At 39.5% G+C, this 19,647-nt stretch overlaps 1 protein-coding gene across 1 annotated transcript in view; it reads right to left on the reverse strand.

Moving 5' to 3' along the window:
* fras1 (Fraser extracellular matrix complex subunit 1) overlaps window positions 1–19,647 on the reverse strand; it is a 307,798-nt gene that overhangs the window by 13,131 nt on the left and 275,020 nt on the right. The window contains 19 exon segments of the mRNA XM_042487917.1: window positions 82–238; window positions 835–1,040; window positions 1,128–1,215; window positions 1,217–1,276; window positions 1,606–1,673; window positions 1,676–1,765; window positions 2,469–2,529; window positions 2,532–2,747; window positions 2,749–2,769; window positions 2,771–2,829; window positions 3,487–3,733; window positions 4,222–4,296; window positions 4,298–4,391; window positions 4,520–4,679; window positions 6,989–7,139; window positions 8,988–9,101; window positions 11,866–12,093; window positions 13,193–13,333; window positions 17,858–17,982. Coding sequence (XP_042343851.1) covers window positions 82–238; window positions 835–1,040; window positions 1,128–1,215; window positions 1,217–1,276; window positions 1,606–1,673; window positions 1,676–1,765; window positions 2,469–2,529; window positions 2,532–2,747; window positions 2,749–2,769; window positions 2,771–2,829; window positions 3,487–3,733; window positions 4,222–4,296; window positions 4,298–4,391; window positions 4,520–4,679; window positions 6,989–7,139; window positions 8,988–9,101; window positions 11,866–12,093; window positions 13,193–13,333; window positions 17,858–17,982 — 2,361 coding nt within the window.

A 19,647-nucleotide genomic window follows, 5' to 3' on the forward strand; every position in this document is an offset into this window, starting at 1 on the left:
GAGGTGCGACAGTAGCTGAGCAGTCGGAGAGACTAAATCTTTGTTTTAGCGAGCTGTCTGCTGTATGAGGCGTCTGCTTACCGTCTTCATCATTAGTGATGGTGATGGTGACAATGTCGCTGGCGCCCACCATGGCGCCGCTCCAGTGGTCACCCAGCGGTGTCCCAAGATGCACCTGGAACTCCTCTTCGGGCTCAAAAACAGAGTCATCGTTGATGTGAACGGTGCAGTTTTTTACCTGAAAGACAAACACAAACAAAATATTTTAATGGAAGATTATTTGCCCTTTTTTACAAGCTTTGAATAGCTTGTCAGTGTCCCATTTCACACATCTAATTTTACAATAAATCATGTCTGTATTTACTTTTTTTTATCGACTCTGTGAGAAAACTATGAAACAAACATGAAAACATATAACATAAAAAAAAAAAAAAAACACTGGCCGCCTGTTTTTACACTGATTTTAAAATTCTTGTTTAGTGTATAAGTCACTGCATGTCTCTCCTCCAGGACAAACTTCTTCAGAGGTGCATGAAGGCCCCCTCAAATTAATGATACTTTTAAATGTAAACTAAAATGGATTATTTTAATCTGGCTTTTATATAATGTCTAACTATAACTATTTCATACTTATTCTATTTTTTTAAGATAATTTTTTTAAGATTACTTCTGCTTATTTCAAATGTTGACCTTGTTTTTGTGTCTTCGATCAAACTGTAAAGCACCTTGAATGCATTTGATTTGTTTGAAAGGTGCTATATAAATAAAGTTTGATTGGTTTATTGACAAACAGGACTCGATCGACTCAGATGAACGCGTCAGACTAAATTTCACCTTCTCTCCTTTGAGGAAAGTGATGCGAGACTCGTCAGCGTTCCTCCTCTCCTCAAAGTCGTCCATCACCATGGCCGACATGGTCCGAGTGAAACAGCGCACCGACGACTTGAAGGACAGGTCACCCGTACGGAAGATGGGGATGTGGAGGACGCCGTCTTTCTCCTTCACAGTGTAGGCGCTCTTCTCAAACTGCATGCTGGGAACTGAGAGAGGTGACGATGTCAGAAGTCTTGAATAAAAAATCATGAAATGCATGTTTGATTTTAAGTGACTTTCTTGCGTGTACGTACTGTCCTGGAAGGTGTCGGTGATGACCACGTTGGCTTCGTAGGGCTCTTGGAGGACAGCACCCTGAGGAGAACTGAGGAACACCACAAAGGGACTCAGATCCTTCGATGGACGGGTTCTGGATGTCGTCCATGATGGTCAAACTGCAGGTCTGTGAAACAAGGAGACCAGAGCGTTAACGAGGTTTTATAACTCCACTACTTAGCTCCACTAATGATGACTGTGCATTATAAAATATGTCATAAGGCTAAAAGTGGCCGTGTATGCAGCTGCTGATGTTCCTAAACATTAATTATTAGAGAAATAAAAGTGTATAAACTTATTTTCAATACACAGATATTTAAATAAAACACAGGTAGGAAGGAGAGTAAAATAGTTCAACAGACAAAAGGTAAATCATGAATATAAAAGTCTTGAGTTTAGTTTTTAAAGTATTTGCAGTTGCTGCAACGTTTAGATATCTTTGTCCTCTGTCTTTACCTCCTCAGTTCTTCCAGGTTTGAACTCCACCTTTTTGGAGCTGGGGATGTAGTCGACCCCCGGGCTGGTGAGGGGGGGTCTGAAGGTCGAGTGGCACACCACACGGAGGTCAGAGAGGAGAGGTCACTGCCGTGGCGCAGCACTGGGATTTCAATCGTACCTGAAGAAGATGTGAATGAAACACAGGCGTGAATAATATAGAAATAATCAAGAATTCTGTATCTTCAAACTTAAGATGTATCTCGGGGCACTGATACTGCAGAAAAAAATAACCACCACAGTCCTAAGATATCAATGACCTTCAGTAGACCTGGTTTTCAAGGTCCGCAAGTCAGAAACATAAATATAAATTATATGTGGCAAAGTGAACTGTCAGCATTGACTTACTGTAAAAGCAGCTGGGCATGTTGTGCTAATTAATAATAAGAGGAAAGTATCAATGTTGTTTTCTGCCTCCAAAGAAGTTCTCTAATAATTAATGAAAAGACTAGAGTGTGACACACTGCAACAGTAGAAAAAACAGTTAAAAACTTTGTTTCTACAGACGAGCCGTGTAAATGTTCAGGGAGTGTGCAGACGTCCTGTTTTCATGTGGAGACAGAGGGAAGAAATGAATTCTTGGATCTCGGATATAGCCATTAAGAAGCTTCCCTTTCCAAAGACAATTTGTAGGCTAACTCTTCTTTTGACTTCCCTAATTTTTCCCCATGGAGATCATTACATGTCCACATTTCCCTTAAAACATGCAGCCACGCATCAGAAAAAAATAATCCCTCTTGGGGAAGGAGAAAAACTTCAAAAGTAAATCTATGAAAAGGCAAAAAGAGACTCAAACAACACTGTGGACAGAAAAAATCTCGAACCTGCATCTTCGCTGAAAGTAAAGGTGGCGTTTCCGAGAGTGACGGTTGATGCATCGTTGGGGGTCCATCGATGACGACCTTGGCTGTTGACACGTCCCCCATGCGGGCGTTGTCCGAGGCGTCTGACAGCACCAGCACCAGCTCGAACTCCTCAGACAGCTCGTACTCGCTGTCGTCGATGAGCTTGACGTCGCAGGTGGACATGCTGACGCCGGGGCCGAAGATGACGCGGTTGTCGCTGGTCATGCCGCGGCTCTTGTAGTCGGAGCCGGACTCCAAGAGCGTGGAGGCTGCTGCCCTGGAGCCGACTTGGCCACGGATGTATTGTAGCAGAGAGCAGACACGGTGCTGGAGGTGTCGCCTGAGGAAATAAAGTGAGAGAGGGACGGTCACTGATGGAAAAGTCCTTTATGTTTAAATAAAAAGGGGACATTTAATAAATAAATAATATTAAACTTCAAATATGTAGCACTTTTTTTAACAAGGTTACAAAGTCCTTTCAGAAATAAAACAACAATAAAAATTTTTTTTCGAAATTTTGAGAATGAAGTCATAATATTTTCGAGAATGAAGTTGTAATTTTCCGAGAAAAAAAGTCATAATTTTATGAGAACAGACTCTTAATATTACGAGAATTAAGTTCGTAATTTCATGCAAAAACAAACAAGAAAATGTAGTAATTTTATTGAGAATGAAGTTTGTAATATTATGAGAATAATGTTATAATTTTACAAGAAAAAGAGTCATAATTTTCCCAGAATAAAGCCGTTATTTTATGAGAAGATGCGTAATATTACATCTTTATTCTCCTGTAGTTATGACTTTTTTTTCTCATAGAGTTTACGACTTTTTTTTCAGAAATAATAATGTAATATTATCAGGCTAGTGGTGTTAAAAAAAAATGAAAAAACGTAGTGACATCCAGCATCTGATATCACTGACGCAGGCGAGGACTGAGAGACAGTGATGGGAGATAAATGGTGAATAGTGAATTAGCAGTTTGTGCAGCGTTCTTTACCTTTCCTCTCGATGGGTGCGTGGATGAAGCCGGTGCTCTCGTTGACGTGGTATGTCTTCTTATCGAACTGAAGAGTGGGTTCGTCCTCGGTGTCGTTGATGTTGACGATGGCGCGCGTGTTCCCACCTAACAGCGCGTACACGGGCATGCTCAGCTCCACATTGAAGCTCTCCGTCCCCTCAAACACCTTGTCGTCGTTAATGACGATGGTGCACACCTTGGTGTCCTCGCGCTCATCGAACTGGACCTGTGGATTAACGGGACATTAGTGGTGTCTGTCAAAATGTGTTTCATGAAACCAAGAACACAAATGATGGAGGACAGAGAACAGGAAGCACTTAAACTCTGCAAGATGAGTACACGTCAAAACAAGGTGGCACAAAAAAGTCCAATCTAGAGGTGAAGAGCTTCAAACCTTTAAAAGCTCTGGTTCCTTAACTGAGGGTAAAATTTCAACACAGACTTAAGACATGATTATTTTTTTAAAAAGTTGATTCTCACTAAAAATGATTAGACAGCAAAAATTCTAAAAGTATCAAGAAAGTTTTCAAAAATAGAATTTAAAACGTTTTTTGTAATTAAATAATTATTTTGCTGCTGTTTCTTGAATTTATTATTAATGTTATGTTAAAAAAAGCTTGAAATTTAGAAGAAAAAGCTTTGATCTTTCTTTTATTAAATGTCCAAAAAAGAAAATAAAGTGATAAAAATATGACATTGCTGAAGCACGGTTACCTGTCCGGCGTACTCCACGTAGTCCTGCTGGTCTGGACGGGACCCCACGCTGCTGGTGGAGGTGGCGCTGCCCTGTTTCGGTGCGGCAGAGCACGATGGCGTACTGGTTGAGGTTTCCTGTCCGCTTCACCGTCACTGCCACCGTGCCGGCCTTCTCACTCACATTGTAGCTGTGGAAAACATCACAGGAAGTGACACGTTAAAGATGCTGGAAAGGTACAAACTGGTGTGACTTTTGGAAAACAACGCAGTGAGTTTTATGATGGTTTTGGTAAAAAAACAGACACACGACACCGACCTCTTGTGCTCAAAGCTGATGAGCGACCACTGGATGTGGAAGACGTTGTCGCTGACCACGTTTGGTTTGCTGTCTTTGACCAGGAACTTGAAGTTGTCCATGGTTTCCTGAACGTTCTCCTGATGCAGCACGTAGCGGACCAGACCCAGGTTAATATCAGTACAAAGGAACAAAATAAAATAACAATAAAAACATGAATTTTGTTTCCTCTCATCTTTAAGACCCTTCGTCCCGTCACAAAAGGGATGGAAACGCCCTGCTGTTGATCAGTGCAGAGTGTGAAAAGATACATTTCTGATAAAATAATGTGATGTGAGCAGAGAACCACATTTTAAAAAGTGTCCTATAAACAGGGTTCACACACTATTTTTCCCAAAAAATTTTTCCCATGACTTTTCCATGACTTATTGATCCTTTTTCATTACTATATAACAGATTTTAAAAAACAAACATATTTCAAAAAAAAGAATAAACTGAAATGTACTGTCTGTGTTTATTTTACTGCCTATTTTAAGTTTTCTTTTTAGAAAATGTGTCCATTTTGTTTATCTTTTGTTTATCTTTAGTTTCAGGCGATTTATAAAGAAACATACCATTGGAAGACATTTAAAAAAAAATACATTACAAAATTTATCACAACCAGAAAATGAAAAAAAGAGAAATTATCTTTGGATTTTTATATTTCTGACGGCCGTGAACACAACATGTGTTATTAGACAAGTTTGCAAAACAAAATTCAAAGACTTTTCCATAATTTCCAGGGTAGATTTAGTTTTCCAAAACTTTTCCAGGCCTGAAAACTGATATTTGCAAATTTAATGAGTTTTCCAGGTTTTTCACAACCATTTGAACCCTGTATGAAACAATCAGCACTGATCCTCACCGAGCGTGTCACTCTGACCTGTCTGTGAGGACGGAGACGGAGACGGCCAAAGGAATCAGTTTCCTGTCAAATAATGATTCCATATAATTTGCAGCCTTTGGCCTTTTCCCATTACTTTGAGAATGAAGATGAGAGCCATCATTGGCTCCCAGTTCCTGCTCATTTATGCCTTCCAGAGGAGGTCAGAGAGAAGGAATTACTTTGTAATTGAGGGCTGAAAGCCAAAAAAAGGGATAAGAGTCCCCGTGCAAGAACGATGTTCAAATGACCTTCAGGAAGATCAGAGTAAAACACTCTCAGTGGTGAAGAGCAGAATACTAAATGGGATCACACAGGATAGAGAAACGTATGCTCTAATATCTGCAACAAGAACGTTTTGAAAAACCGTCCGACTGAGTGCAGAAGGTGGCAGAATATGAGAGTAAATGTTGACAGTTTTTACGAACAAATCTCACTTTATTCATGTTTCCTCTCTCTCGGGGTAAGGGCTTATTTCAATTATTGAATATTTGTTATCACGAAGGAAATGATGTTTACAAGCTCCAGACGGAGAAGGCAACACATCAAAGTGAGTGTCTGCGAGCTGCACTGCAGCCTAGAGGATCAACATTTCACAAAAAGCGCGCTGACATTGATCCCTGGCTGCAGCCTAGAGGTGAAGATAAGCAGGCTCGTGATGAGAACGCTGCTGATTCAAACTGCTAATTGGCTGGGAAAAATGTGAGCAAGGTGAAAACGAGAATTAAAAAACACTCTCCCACAGCTGCTGAGGTGCCTTTGAACAAAACTTTAAGTGAAGAAGAGACAGCGAGTGGACAGTCAGGAGTGAGGGGGGTTAAGTTTTTGTCAATTCTTTGAGCTTCAATGACCTCTAAGCTCCTAACTCCTCGATTACATTGTTTACCTGCAAACTTTTGTTCTGTTATTACAGATCTTATTCCAACGAAACAATGAATGATGAGACGACCGCACGCTCTTTTTTCCCCACGATTTCTCACTTTACTTCTCTATTGTTGCCTTCTCCCTCGTCTCTCTCTGACCTGTAAAATACGACACGTCCACTGATGTCGTCACGCTCAGCACTTTAGGTCAAGAAAAACCTTTGATCCAGCTGAGAGACAATTTTTCGGGCTCTTTTATAATTTCTATTTTCTTATTCCTATTTATTTACTTGTTTTTATGACTTCATTGCTCTTTGCATCTTGTGTCTTTTATTAACTGTATTTGATTATTTTTATTTTTACACTCAACATCATTATTGAGTTTAAATTAAGGTAATAATAAAGTTGGTCCAGTTTGAAACACTATGACCTGTAGAGTCCAAACTCCCTCCTGTGGACACATACCAAAAATACTAGATTTGGGATTAAGCAGACATGACTTTATATCACAAACCAGGAAAATCCAGAAAAGAGTGATGGTAAAAACAGGCGTGGTCTCATATCCCAGAAACAAAGACATCACTGATGACGGTTCTCAAGCTTAAAAAATGACAAAAATGTGGTTGTGCACAGCCCTTTTTAAGATGAAAATGATGTATTTTTCTATAATATTAATGTGCGTCTGCTGTAAAAAGTGGTGCGTACCTTGTGTGAAGGTGCTGACGGGGTTGCCAGGTTTCAGCTTGCTCTCCAGGAAGCCGTGCTTTGGCTCAGTGGTGATTTCGTAAACCAGCTGCCCGTCGTCTGTGTCGGGATCCATCGTCAGCAGCTCCTTTTTGGAGATCAGGTTTGTGGCCTGATGGAACAGAAATGATGGAAATTACGCGGCAGACAGACATCATCCACAGCAAATGAATCAGCACTCTGATGGATTACTGTTGATGATGATTGTGTTTTTGGCTTCTGTTCTGCTCTCCTCTCTCTGGAAAATGATCTGGACAAATTCCTAACAACACAGTGGTTTCATTTGACTAATGCAGACCCTGTTTTCTTCAGTGCTCAGATGCGTAGTTGAAATGAGAGATTCATTTTCTGCTGTCGCTTTGATACGAGTATTTAATTTATTCTGTACTTCATTCAACCAAAAAAAAAACCCTTAGTGCTCACTGCTTACTGCGGCTGCTGCCTGTAATACACACTTATTTAAATAATAATAATATCGCTTTTAAAAACTAATATATATATATATATATATATATATATTCTACACTTATGCTGAAAGCATTTATTCCCAAAGTATATCATTTATAGGGAAAGTATTATTTTTTCTGAAACCACCTCAACAACCACCAGACCATGAACGAAGAGGACCAGTGTACGTATACTGTTATGTCTTATAGAGATATATTCATTTCCAGCTGCAGCTGAACAGTCCTGTGTCCACTGCAAAATACTTTCTGTTTGTTCTTTGCAGCTGTTGGAGACAGATGTAAGAGTTTTAAATTGTGTGCTAATTTCCCTCTGTGATAACACATGTAAGAGTTAATTATCTGCAGAGCAAACACAGCACAGACGCAGGATGGATGAACACAGGGACGTTTTTACAGTGTCCGCTGTAGAAACTGGCGGTTGCATCGTGCTGAGGTGTCTGAACCAGCAGGGGGAGCAAGTCAGTTACAGACTGTGAGCAGTGACCAGCTTCTCTGTGCACGTCTGTCAGTCACACAAACACATCAGTTCCTTACTGTGATACTGTTGGTTAGAGAGGACACAGAGCTGCGTTTGCACTGTGAAGCACATCTCTGTAACGACCTGCCGCTCATTCACAACTTTTGTGTGAAACATAGAATCGCTGTTATTTTAGAAAGCGCAGTATTCTGGACGCTTGACCTTTTCACTCACAGTAGAATTTCATGAGTATTCACAGGTGTGATAAATACACGAGTCACATGAGTAATTATAAACATATTTTCTCATTTTTTCAAAATTTTCAGAGTGTATCAATAACATATTGTCTGCTCACTTCAGAAAATCTAACTGACTTTGTGTTTCACTTTAAATGTTCGGCTGTGCACTGCAGAGTTTTGGTCATTATTCTACTTTATATTATAAAATCAACAAGTTTAAAAGTAGCGTTACCCTGACAGACATGCCGGACTGCTGTCAAAACATGCAGAATAACTGTGTTTTGAAATGACACGTACACTGTATTCAATAACATCTGATAAAAAATACTTTTAGAGAACTACAAATGCCTGCTGTACTGTCCGGGATACTGTGTGTTCACTGTGGCCTGGACTCTGTATCTTTTGATGATGATTTTCATGATTTGTCTTTAATTGTTCCAAAAGGCACCAATAAAACTTGTTTTGACTTGTAAGACCCTCCCTCAAAAACAAGGTCAGCCTTCAAGCTTGTGTGTGCATGTATCAAGGCATGCAAAGCAAATTTATGGCCACCGAAATATAGCGAGTCTTTGTTAAAGCGTTCAGTGAAAGCACAGTCTTCTATTGGAAACCAATAAGGGGGAAGGGACTGTTGTAATTTGCAATATAATGCAACTCAACGATGGCAATTTGAAAAGGTAAAGAGAAACTTTACCTCCATAAATGGTTTCATTGTTCTCTTTACGGTTATTAAACATCACCATGAAACAGCAAAGACTATAGAGTCTGCACAAGTTTGTCAAGAGGAAGAGTTGTACCTTGTTGTCCATGTACTCGAGCCACTGCAGCCCCAGATTAGTGACGATACGCGGCGTGCCATCGTCAACTGGAAGAATGTCGATCTTGAACTTCTGTGGGGCAGCCGTCACAATCTGGAGAGCCAAAGAAGACGTTTTTTGAAAGAAAGGAAATAAGTCACGAAAAGTTTGGGTTCTTACTGTTTGAGCCAAAATCTTCTGTTCATCCAAACATCAAAATGCCTAAGCAAATAGCCCAAACTTTAAGATATCTGTCCGTCAGATTAAAGTTTTAAGTCCCAACACAATAGAGGGGAATGAAGTGTTGAGTTATGAGTTAAAATTACCCAAAATCTAGGGAAAAAAGGAGAGAAAAAAAGGAAAAAAATACAAACAAACGAACAAGAGGTAACGACCTCCCAATAAAAGTAATAATAATTTTAATAATAAACATTTCCCCTTTTCTGGAAAAAATGGTATGATCTTATTTAATTTCTCTTTATTTTAAACAAATTTCTTGCATTATGTGGGATATTTCTTTCCAAGATGCTCGTTGCCTCTCAAGCTATGTTTTCGAAGAAATCAAGCCAATTTTCTCAAGTTTCAAAGGCGCATGTGAAAGGCGTCCAAATGCAGCACAGGAGAACTGATGTTACTCTAGATTTCAAAGGGTTAAACAAATCAGCAGCAACATCTGCTCACAGAAATGGTGTCCTGGTTATATAGATAATGTAAAGACTTTTCTGAAGCACTTCCAGCTTTGTGTTTAGGATGAGTTGTTAAAACAGGAAGGAGGATTCAGGTTGAACGTCACGGTGGCGAAAACTGCAGGTTGTAACTTGGTTATTTTATTTGTCCCCTCTCAAACTGCGATTACCAAATTAGATAAACTACTCCAGAAGTTACTGAAAGGGAAGAGGGAATTCAGACAGAGCAGCCAGTCATCACACAGCTGCTGTGAGGGCCAGCTTTGGCGCACGCCATTTGAAGGATGCATTCTTCCAAAAGGAGCTCATGCATTATTTAATCACACGGCGGCTCCGGCGGGAACGAAATCACCTCAGACAGCGGCAGCGTGAATGCCACAAACCGTCTTCTGAGCTGCAGAACACGTGTGACCACTGAGCCAAAAGTCCCCAGGTGATCGTAAGATAATGAACACAAGTCTGAGGAGCGTGTGTGTGTGTGTGTGTGTGATCAGGGATATCAATACCTGCCTGCTGTCATTCAGTTTAATCATATGGACTATTTGTAGTGACAGGTGGTGCAGGGCGGCAGAGAGGGACGGCTAAATTGACAAGCTGAGGAGTCAATTCACCCTGAGGCTTGCTCATAACTACCACCATAAAGCTGACATTAACACACACACACACACACACACACACACACACACACACACACACATACACACACAGAGCTGTTTGGACCTCTATACTTGTAAGGACACCTGTTTAATGCATTCTAGACCGCTGGTTTAAAGTCGAGCCCAGAAAAACAAAGCACAGGAGGCATGACAAGGAAGAAAGAAATTACAAAAGTACTGCTGTGTAGAACTGTGATTAAATATTTATACTTTTCTGTATTCTTTGAGTTTTAACCCAACATGCCTCACATTAAATATTGTAATATTAATGTGATAATCTGCTTCAACTTCCAAAAAAAACCCCTCAACTTCCAAACATGCCCACAAATTCTACAAATAGAGTCATAGTTTTCAGGAAAAATGTCCTTACTTCTGAAAACACGTCCAGTTTACAAAAATGTTGAAAGATTCCATCAGTTTTCTACTTCTTCAAAACATCCTCATTTTCCAAAACATCCTCATTTTCCCAAAATATCTGTATTTTCCTTATTCTCCAGAATTCTTCTCACATTCCAAGAAAGCCTTAACATGTCAAAAATATGTCATCCCTTTTCAAAATGTGCTTTTCTTTAAAAATTTGTCCACATTTTCAAAAAATATTTCCCTTTTCTAAAAGGGATTCAATGATTCCAAAACTCATGGTATGAGCCATATTCTTCCTTATTTCTAAATGTCAACATGACTTTTGCATTAAAATGATGTAAAGCTATTATAACATAAAACATTTTGTTCTATGACAAAAATTATCATGTTTTAACATGAAATGTTTCACATTGTAACAAGATATATGGTACACTTTCTTGTCATAGCGTTTGTATGACGTAAGAACATGAAAATATCCCATTAAAACATGAAGAAAAATCTTGTTATACCTAGAAACTTTTCACATTGTTACATAATAATAATCTTTTTTTTTCTGGCGTAGCAGCAAGACGCCTTAATATAAAACAACATCCCCAACCACTGAAGTAACTTCCGTAGAGTCCAATATAACCTGTTCAAAGCTTGGTGGTGAGACGGACTTGTTCACGCTTTTACGGCTCAGGCAGAAAAGCTCAGCTTCAGCGATACTGTATACAGTTTATTTTTTGATATTGTTACATTAGATGTTGCATTTATTTTTGACTTAATGTTCAAACAACTTCATTTTACCTGAACACCTGCCCCAGGTTAGTGTGAATGTTGATCCCTAACCATTTCTGAAAACATGACGCAACTTTACCAGAAAAATAACTTTTGTCACATTCCTATAACAGTATTGAGACATTTTAATCACGACATCGCAGAATTTTATAGTCTGTTGCATTTCTATTTTCAAAAGTTGACTACCCTTTCCAAAAATGACCTCACTGAAAAAAATGTCCTCTCTTTTCAAAAGTGTCACTCTGTGGGTCTATAACTCAACTGTGTCCTCACAAAGATGGAACCACAACAGCACACACACAAACTGCTGATTCACCCCTCCTGTCATTAAAAGGTCAGAGCGATGACTACACACACACACACACACACACACACACACACACACGCTGTTACCTCCTTGCCGCCCTCCTCCACCATGAAGAGCAGGTTGGTGCCGTCGGCCACGCTGAAGGTGAAGCGGTCCTTGAGCGAGTTGGAGCCGTCGTGGTTGTAGCTGATGCGGTTCTGGTAGATGTCGTCCATGGTGAAGCTGCTGGTCTGCCGGTAGTGCTGGCCGTTGCTCGTGCGCTCGATGGTGCCGTGACGAGGAGCCTGGACTACGGTGAAGATGATGGACTCCGCCTGGACAAAGTTTGTGTTACAGCAGAAAAAAAGGTTAGAAGATGAAAAGTGAGGTGGTGAGGATGTAACATTGTTTACCATTATAACCACGGGACAAGAAGAAGAACATAACAAATACATACAACAGCTGAATAATTAAGCTACTTAATGAATTTTAACTCTCTGAGACCTGGATCAGCATCACTTTTCTTGGGCTGCGTTCAGACACCTTTTAAAAGTATCTCTTCGTAATGTTTTTCTGTTTCTCATAGAGCTTTTGTCCTCTGAGGTCATTCTGACCCTGCCCTTATACACAATTCTGTGTTACACCTTTAATCTTACTTCAGTCCAACCCATTACCGCACATTTTTCCCTTGTTTTTGGAATTTAGGGCCAGTAGACCTTGTTTACGTGAGTATAAAAACATATATTGATGGCAAAAGATTTCATTTAGGGTCAGAATGACCCCAAGGACAACACGAGGGTTAAACATTTGAACCCTGGGCAAATTGTTCAAAAATTGTTAGATTTTGAAAATTAATTTTTAAAAAGCTAAGGAAACATTTACAGATGATCGTGATTACGTATTTTTAAAATTAATTTCATTTCAGTGTCATTCATTTTTGGGGGGGCTTATTTTCAGGTAATTTTCTGTAGTTTCTGGCTCCTTTCATCTTCAGTTGCTCATTTCCTTGTTCCCATGTTTTTGAAAGAAACCAAGTCTGTTTGCCCAGGTTTCAAAGGGTTAAAAGACACCCTGTGAAATCTGTAATTGCAGTAGTTGTAGGCAAGGTTGCTCAGAGGAGATAGATCCACACCAACATAGGAAATTACAATAATCACAAAATAACTCCTGGAGCATGCTGAAGATGGCAGATTTATTGGATTAACAGTCTAAGCATATCTGGGGCTGCAGGAGGAAATAGTCTTTGTGATGTTGCTGCCAGAGAAAATAAAGCTGTAGAGAACAGTCGGCTCTCTAAACAACAGCTTACACAGCTTAGTGTGGCCAGCTTAGCTGCTGATCACCAACTATTATTTGGAGGTCATGCTTTTTTCTAAATTGGTGAAATAATTAAATAAGTAATGCTAAAGATTTTCCGGGATTTGTGTGTCCTACCTCGGTGTCTGCATCAGTGGCTTTCAGCTCAAACTCAGTGATGGTCTTTCTAACTCCTTCCTGGACCCTCATGCCAGGAACCTGGAGCAGAGGCAGGGAGTCGTCCACCGGCTTGATGGTGATGTAAAACGTTTGGGCGACCTGGAGACGACGTGCAAAGGACAATATGAAACAATGCAGATGTGTAACTCTTAACAAACTGCTATCACAAGTATTCCTGGGTTCATTTCATTTTCTCACCTTTTTCTAACTGCACAGTGGTTATATCACAAAAATAATTTCGAGATGAACTTTTTTTCTGACAAAATGACTCAAGATTCCCCACACGTGCTGGTAGCATTGTGTGGCAAGAAAAAAAAAAAAAAAAAAATCTGTTTAAGTTAGTTAAGTTAAGTTAGTTATTAATGTGAAACTGTTTTGTAGAACTAAATGTTCATCAGGCACGGGACTAGTAGATGTGTTCTCAAAATGTTTAATGCATGAAGTCTTGTTTTGTCCACCTCTCCAAGGCAACATGACTCATTTAATTCACCAGGAAATATTACTTGTGCATCAAAGACTTCTGTTTAGGATTACACTTGTCACAAACCAATGGAAATGAGACACTTGCATAAAAACTGAAAAATGTAGTGCCTCTTTACAGGTTGACTTCTGCTTCTTTAAGTTACAGTAGATAATGTTTTTAGCAAATGACAAAAAGCTATTTATAACTGTCACCATATCCTGACAGAAGGACATGAGGCAGATAGCTTTTCTGCCACCTCACTGTCCTCCAAACAGCATTTGCAAAAATCACAAATACAAGCAATCAGAGCTGAGGAGTCTCTAATGCAGCTGTCAGTCATATCAGTCTGTGCTTGTGAACTGTGACTGTCAAACTAGGGAGTGCTGATCAAATATGAATAAAGATTATATTACTGCATTGCCTATTTCTCACCTCAGATGTTTTAAGACATGCGTTTTAGTATACTGTTTAGCTGTAAAATGAGAAACCCTGCATTAAGCAGTAGGCTTGGTGCTTTACCCGACTGCCTACAACATCCAGCCAGGTCACACACTTTCTAATTTTACAGCTTAACAGTACACTAAATGTATTTTTCTGAAAACATTTGAGGTGAGAAATGCCTTGAATCGCCTCTGATGACCAATCAGAGCCGAGGAGTCTGTAAAGCAGCTGTTAATCATGTCAGTCACTGCTGGTGAACTGCAGTCAAACTGTAAAACAAGGCACAGTCTGCGACCTAGCCATCAAACTTTATTATTTTACAGCCAAACAGTACACTAAAAATGTCTCTAAAAACATTCAAGGCAAGAAATAAGCAATGCAGTAACAGATTAGCGGTGCCTGGTTTTACAGTTTGGACACAGTTCACGAGCAGTGACTGACATGATTAACAGCTGCTTTACAGACTCCTCGGCTCTGATTGGTAGTTTTCTGTGAGCTGCAGTAGATTCTAGCAAACGCCATTAGAGGCAGTTAAATGCATTTCTTGCATCAAAGATTTTCAGAAACATACTTTAGTGTACTGTTTAAAATGAGAAAATGTGACCTAGCTGCCAGGAAACTGTCGAGCAAAGCACCAGGCACCACCCACTGTCGAGAGCCAACACTCTCATTTGACAGGTTAACAGTACACGAAAATATGTTTCTGAAAACATTTCATTCTTTCACCAAAAACGGCCTGTGAGTGATCAAATTCTGCTGTCTGAACTAGATCTTCTGAAGCCTGGAAACAGAGCCAAATGGAGGTGCAGAAGTCTAGTGTCCTTATTACAAAGTTAATTACGGGATTTTTGCCCAATGATGAGAAAATTAAACTGCTTCCTCAAGCTTTAATTAGGTAAATCTTGAAACAATATTGACATTTCCATATGCACCATATGTAAACAGAGGATATCGACTTGATTTGTATTCTCACCTCTGAAGCCTCATATTAACTTCAGCTGAATGCATTTTTGCACTGAAAGAAAGCTGGATTTTGTACCCCGTCACTGTCATTGGAATTGTTCAGAGCTGATCTCCACAGCCAGTATTAAAAAGAAGAAAGATTACTGTGACCAACAATTCTTGCAATATACATATAAGCATGTATGTATTATTCTAAAACAGACTTGAAAAAATGGGGGAAAATACTCATTGGGTTATCTGGAAAAAATGCACAGCTACAAAAATATACACAAGACTGCCTATATTTGCTTATAAAAATGTTTTGAGGTATGTGGTTTTCACAGAACACCAATGATGTGCAATATTATTTTCAGATTATTGCAATGAAAGCACTGATGATGGGAATGGTGCTGAATGGGCAAAAAAAAAATGCCACTAACGTTATAGGTTTCAGTCAAGTGAGAAAACTGTAAACTGTGAAGTCACTTTCTATACAGTATGCACAGGTGGAAATTTAACCTTGAGGACATCACCCAAATAGCACAAAATACAGTTAAAGCAGAAACTGCATACGGTTATGGCCTTGAGCAATCCCATCTCACCACACACGAGTAAAATATTCTGCTTTAGTAACACTTTAAATGCAAAAACCCCTTAACGTTAATGCAGAACACTTTGTCATTAATATGTCTTGCTTTTTTAACAGAAACTGAACAAACCTCCCAACTGGAGAGAGCAGAGTTAACAAAAGCAAAAGCACCAAACCACTTCACAAACGCTAACCACTACAGAGGCCACAAAAGCTTCCACACACTGCAGCCAGCCGGGCGTGAAGGCCAAATGACCTTTTTCACATGTTTACTCAAGTCCTTGTGGTCCTCATTAGTCTGGATTAGCAAGGCAGATTTATGCATGAAGCGAACTGGTGGTGGGGGGCTGCTGGAGGGGCTGGAGTGCCACTTCCTCACCACTTAAAAAGCTTGGGGTTCATTAGATTTGATATGTAGTTTTTTATATATTTTATTTTATATTGAAAGGTAATTACTGTGCTATGGGTCGGAAAACTTTTACTGACCCTGTGTCACTATTTCAGGCTAAAAAAAGCTGAGTTTTAAAATAAAAAAGCCAATGACAAATCAGTCTGAAGGGCCTTTTATGTGGAGGATGAACACTGCCTGTCTTCATAATCATGAGAACCGAGAGGCGCAGGCATCTCAAGTGGGGTTTGTTATTGTTAAAAGATGCTCAAGCACGAATCACGTACATGCCCATCTGCCTCTTTGAACCAAGTTGTCTCACTCTAAGTTTTTTAATATGCGACGGGGGAATGGTTACGTTGTGGAGACTTACTTTGCACATGGCTACAACTCATGCAGATCTAAAGGACAAAAAAGCTACAGTTTGTTTTTTATTTCTGTTGTGGGTTAGGGTTATAACCTACCCATTTTCCTGAGGCCCTGAACATAGCTCTTGAGAAATTTTAGTAAAATGAAGAACACGTCTTTGGGTGGTCGATGTTAGAAATTAGAAATATTTGCCTCAAAGGGTGTGTGTGTGCATTCCTGTGTGTGTGTGTTGGCATTTAATATGTCAGACTTCTGGAGGAGCTAATGAACTCTTAAAGCGTAAAGGCGTTCCCCAAGGTACCTCACTGTGTCCCCTACTATTTCTATTATAAACTGAAATGATCATACTTTTTGTCTCCTGATAATGAGAATTGCAACTCATAACCTGTATGTGATGTATGAGTTCAGAAAACTGAATGATACAATAATGTACAGTTTCAAAGACCAACCTAAGGGGTTACAAGTAAATATATTGAGGGAGGTTTTAGACTCTTGTAAAAATACTGAATATTTTTACTTCTTTAGGTTTTCTTCTGATGAAAAACCCGAGAATTAAAATTCAATGCCTTTCACTTCTATTTAACATGTTAAGTCTTATGCAAAGTCACTGTCTTTAGTCCTTTGTAAGTTATACCAATGCAAAAGTAGACTTTTGCATTGGTATAACTTCATTTACAAATCTATCCTTGGACTGCTGCATATTTATTTTGTCACATATCACGCAAACAGTGCAGTCATAGCCTACGCTCCCAGGCCTTTATTATCTTCAGTGTTCCCTCAGTACGTACACAGCTCGGCAAAAAGGCATTGTCTTACTCTGCCCCTTCAACCTGAACACACTACAGCAGGATCTGAAACTGGCCAGCTTGATCCATGAGGGGATTTTAAACTTATTTTAAGGTCACTGGAAAAGAATCTTTGGAAACTTGTTCCTGCTTTTAATATTTTTAATCTGCTTTTCCCTTCACTTTTAATTAAATGTTGCTTATACTGTACTAAATCTGTTAGTCTGTAACTAAATGTTGTTTTATTCTACGTTGTCCGAAATAGGTCTCTCTTGAGAGTAAAACCCCGTGTCTCAATGAGAAAGTCTCATTAAAGCTGGAAACTTCCAATCTAAATGACCATAACCTGTGATGGCGGCTCATAAGCAGACATTGGTTAATTCTCAGGGGTCACAAGCCAAGAAGGTTAGGAAATCACTGTAATATCACGGCCTGTACTCTCTCCATCAGCATCTGTGCCGAAACATTCAGGAGGATCACAGTCTCTTCCCGAGGCTCCTAAACTTGTAACAGTGTACCATCAGGTATCATGAAAACAAGGTACCTTTTTGAGCTCTGACACTGTTGGGCCAAACTGAAACAAAAACCACTCCTAACAAGTTTTCCACATACATTATCTTTTTCAGTGCTGACTGCCTTAATTTACCTCATTTGTCCCGTCCGACACGGTGAAGGAGAACTGGTCGGCATGCTTCTCTTCTTCACTGGTGTGGACGTACTGGATGCTGCGAGATGCCAGATCGGCCTGGGTGAACGTGTTTATTCTGGTGCCTGGAAAGGGGAGAAGAATAGTTGTTAGTCGAGTTGGAGCAAAAAATCATTACTTTGTCTTTTTTTGAACACCCACATACTCAGCAATACATCCTGTCACACATATAGACTACACACAAACACTGAACACACACACTTACGCAGACAAACACACATAAACACAAAAACATTATTAGGACATCCTTTCTTTCCCTCTTTCTCTTTCAGCACATGCTGCCACACTCACTTTGGGTTACTTCTTATTTATGCATTTTGTTGTTTTGCTACCAGTCTTTCCTGTATTGAATTTCAGAGTCAGTTGTCTTCTGTTGAATGCTTTTGTGTCTCTTTGTCATCACACTTTTTATTATCGTTCATATTTTGGCAGCAGACCCCCCTTTGCCATTTTGTCTTCGAGCACACACTGCGTTCCCTTTCTCTTTGTTGGCTTTTGTCATTTTAATGAGCAGATAAACTAAAGTTAAACCGTTTTAACGAGGCTCTGGCTCTTTCTCACTCTCTGACGCCTCCACGGATTAAAGCTCAGTGGGAAACGTAATCAGGTTTGATTGCAACGATCAAACACGACTCTGCGTGAAACTAAAGGAAATTGTCTAAAAAAAGAACCAAAACATATTTTGCATCACAGGAGTTCAATTTCTGCTGATTTGTTATGGCTGGATGCGTAAAGATACTTGCAGAAGCTTTCAGCAAGGAGACAATACTTTTTCTTTTTGTATTATACCAAAACATATTCATGGTTACATTTAATATTTAAAGTGTGTGAGACATTTACCAGTTATGTATGATGAATATAAAATAGAGAATGGACAGACGTTCAGTCAAATTTTCATTTTCTGATTCTCATCTCTGATTTTCATTTCAACAGCAGACAGTTAAACAAATCAAACATGTTATCATATAAATTGCTACATTAAATCCAGATGGGTGTCGATGGACTTTTATGCAGAGAAATGAAAGAATGTGAGCCCTGTGATTCGAAGCTTTTTACCATTAACTCATGTTATGTTTTATATCAGGCAGTTACTGTTCGTTGCAGGCCTGCCATTATATGAAAGGATATTCAAAAATATATAAACGGACCTCTCATGCTGCCGGTGACTTTGATATGAAGGTAATAAAAATGCAGCACGGTGATGGAATCAAAGTTATTTCCCTAAGCAGACGGGATGGGTGAAAAGTTATTTTGCTGCGCACCAGGGAAGAATTTAAAGCCTAAAAAACAACAATAATGACGCGGGTCAAGTATAACACAGGGAGCAATCACTCATTCAACATGTCACCGAGGACCTTAGGAAATGGAAATAGAAGCTTATCAACATCAATCTTCTTCATGTCAACTTTTGACACAGCGAAACGCTCTGAAGTCTGCGGTCGTCCTCGCTCGTGTCAGCTATTCCCCAGCTGGAAGTTTATACATCACCATAATCAGGACAGACACACGGGGAGACAGAGGCAATATTCTCAGGCAGAGATGAAAATACCTGCTTATTTGTCTCATCACATTAGATGGAAATGTACTTTCTCTTTGTCTTGACAGGAAATCGCAGGTTTTTGTTTTTCCAGATCATTAAACACAGACTGAATGCTTTGTGTGCAGATCTGATTTAATTCTATGATATGAGCACAGCTGGAGTCGTTCTTATTTTCACAAATAAAGTCAAA

This window comes from Plectropomus leopardus, chromosome 6, assembly GCF_008729295.1.
Source record: "Plectropomus leopardus isolate mb chromosome 6, YSFRI_Pleo_2.0, whole genome shotgun sequence".
NCBI classification, from domain to species: Eukaryota; Metazoa; Chordata; class Actinopteri; order Perciformes; family Serranidae; genus Plectropomus; species Plectropomus leopardus.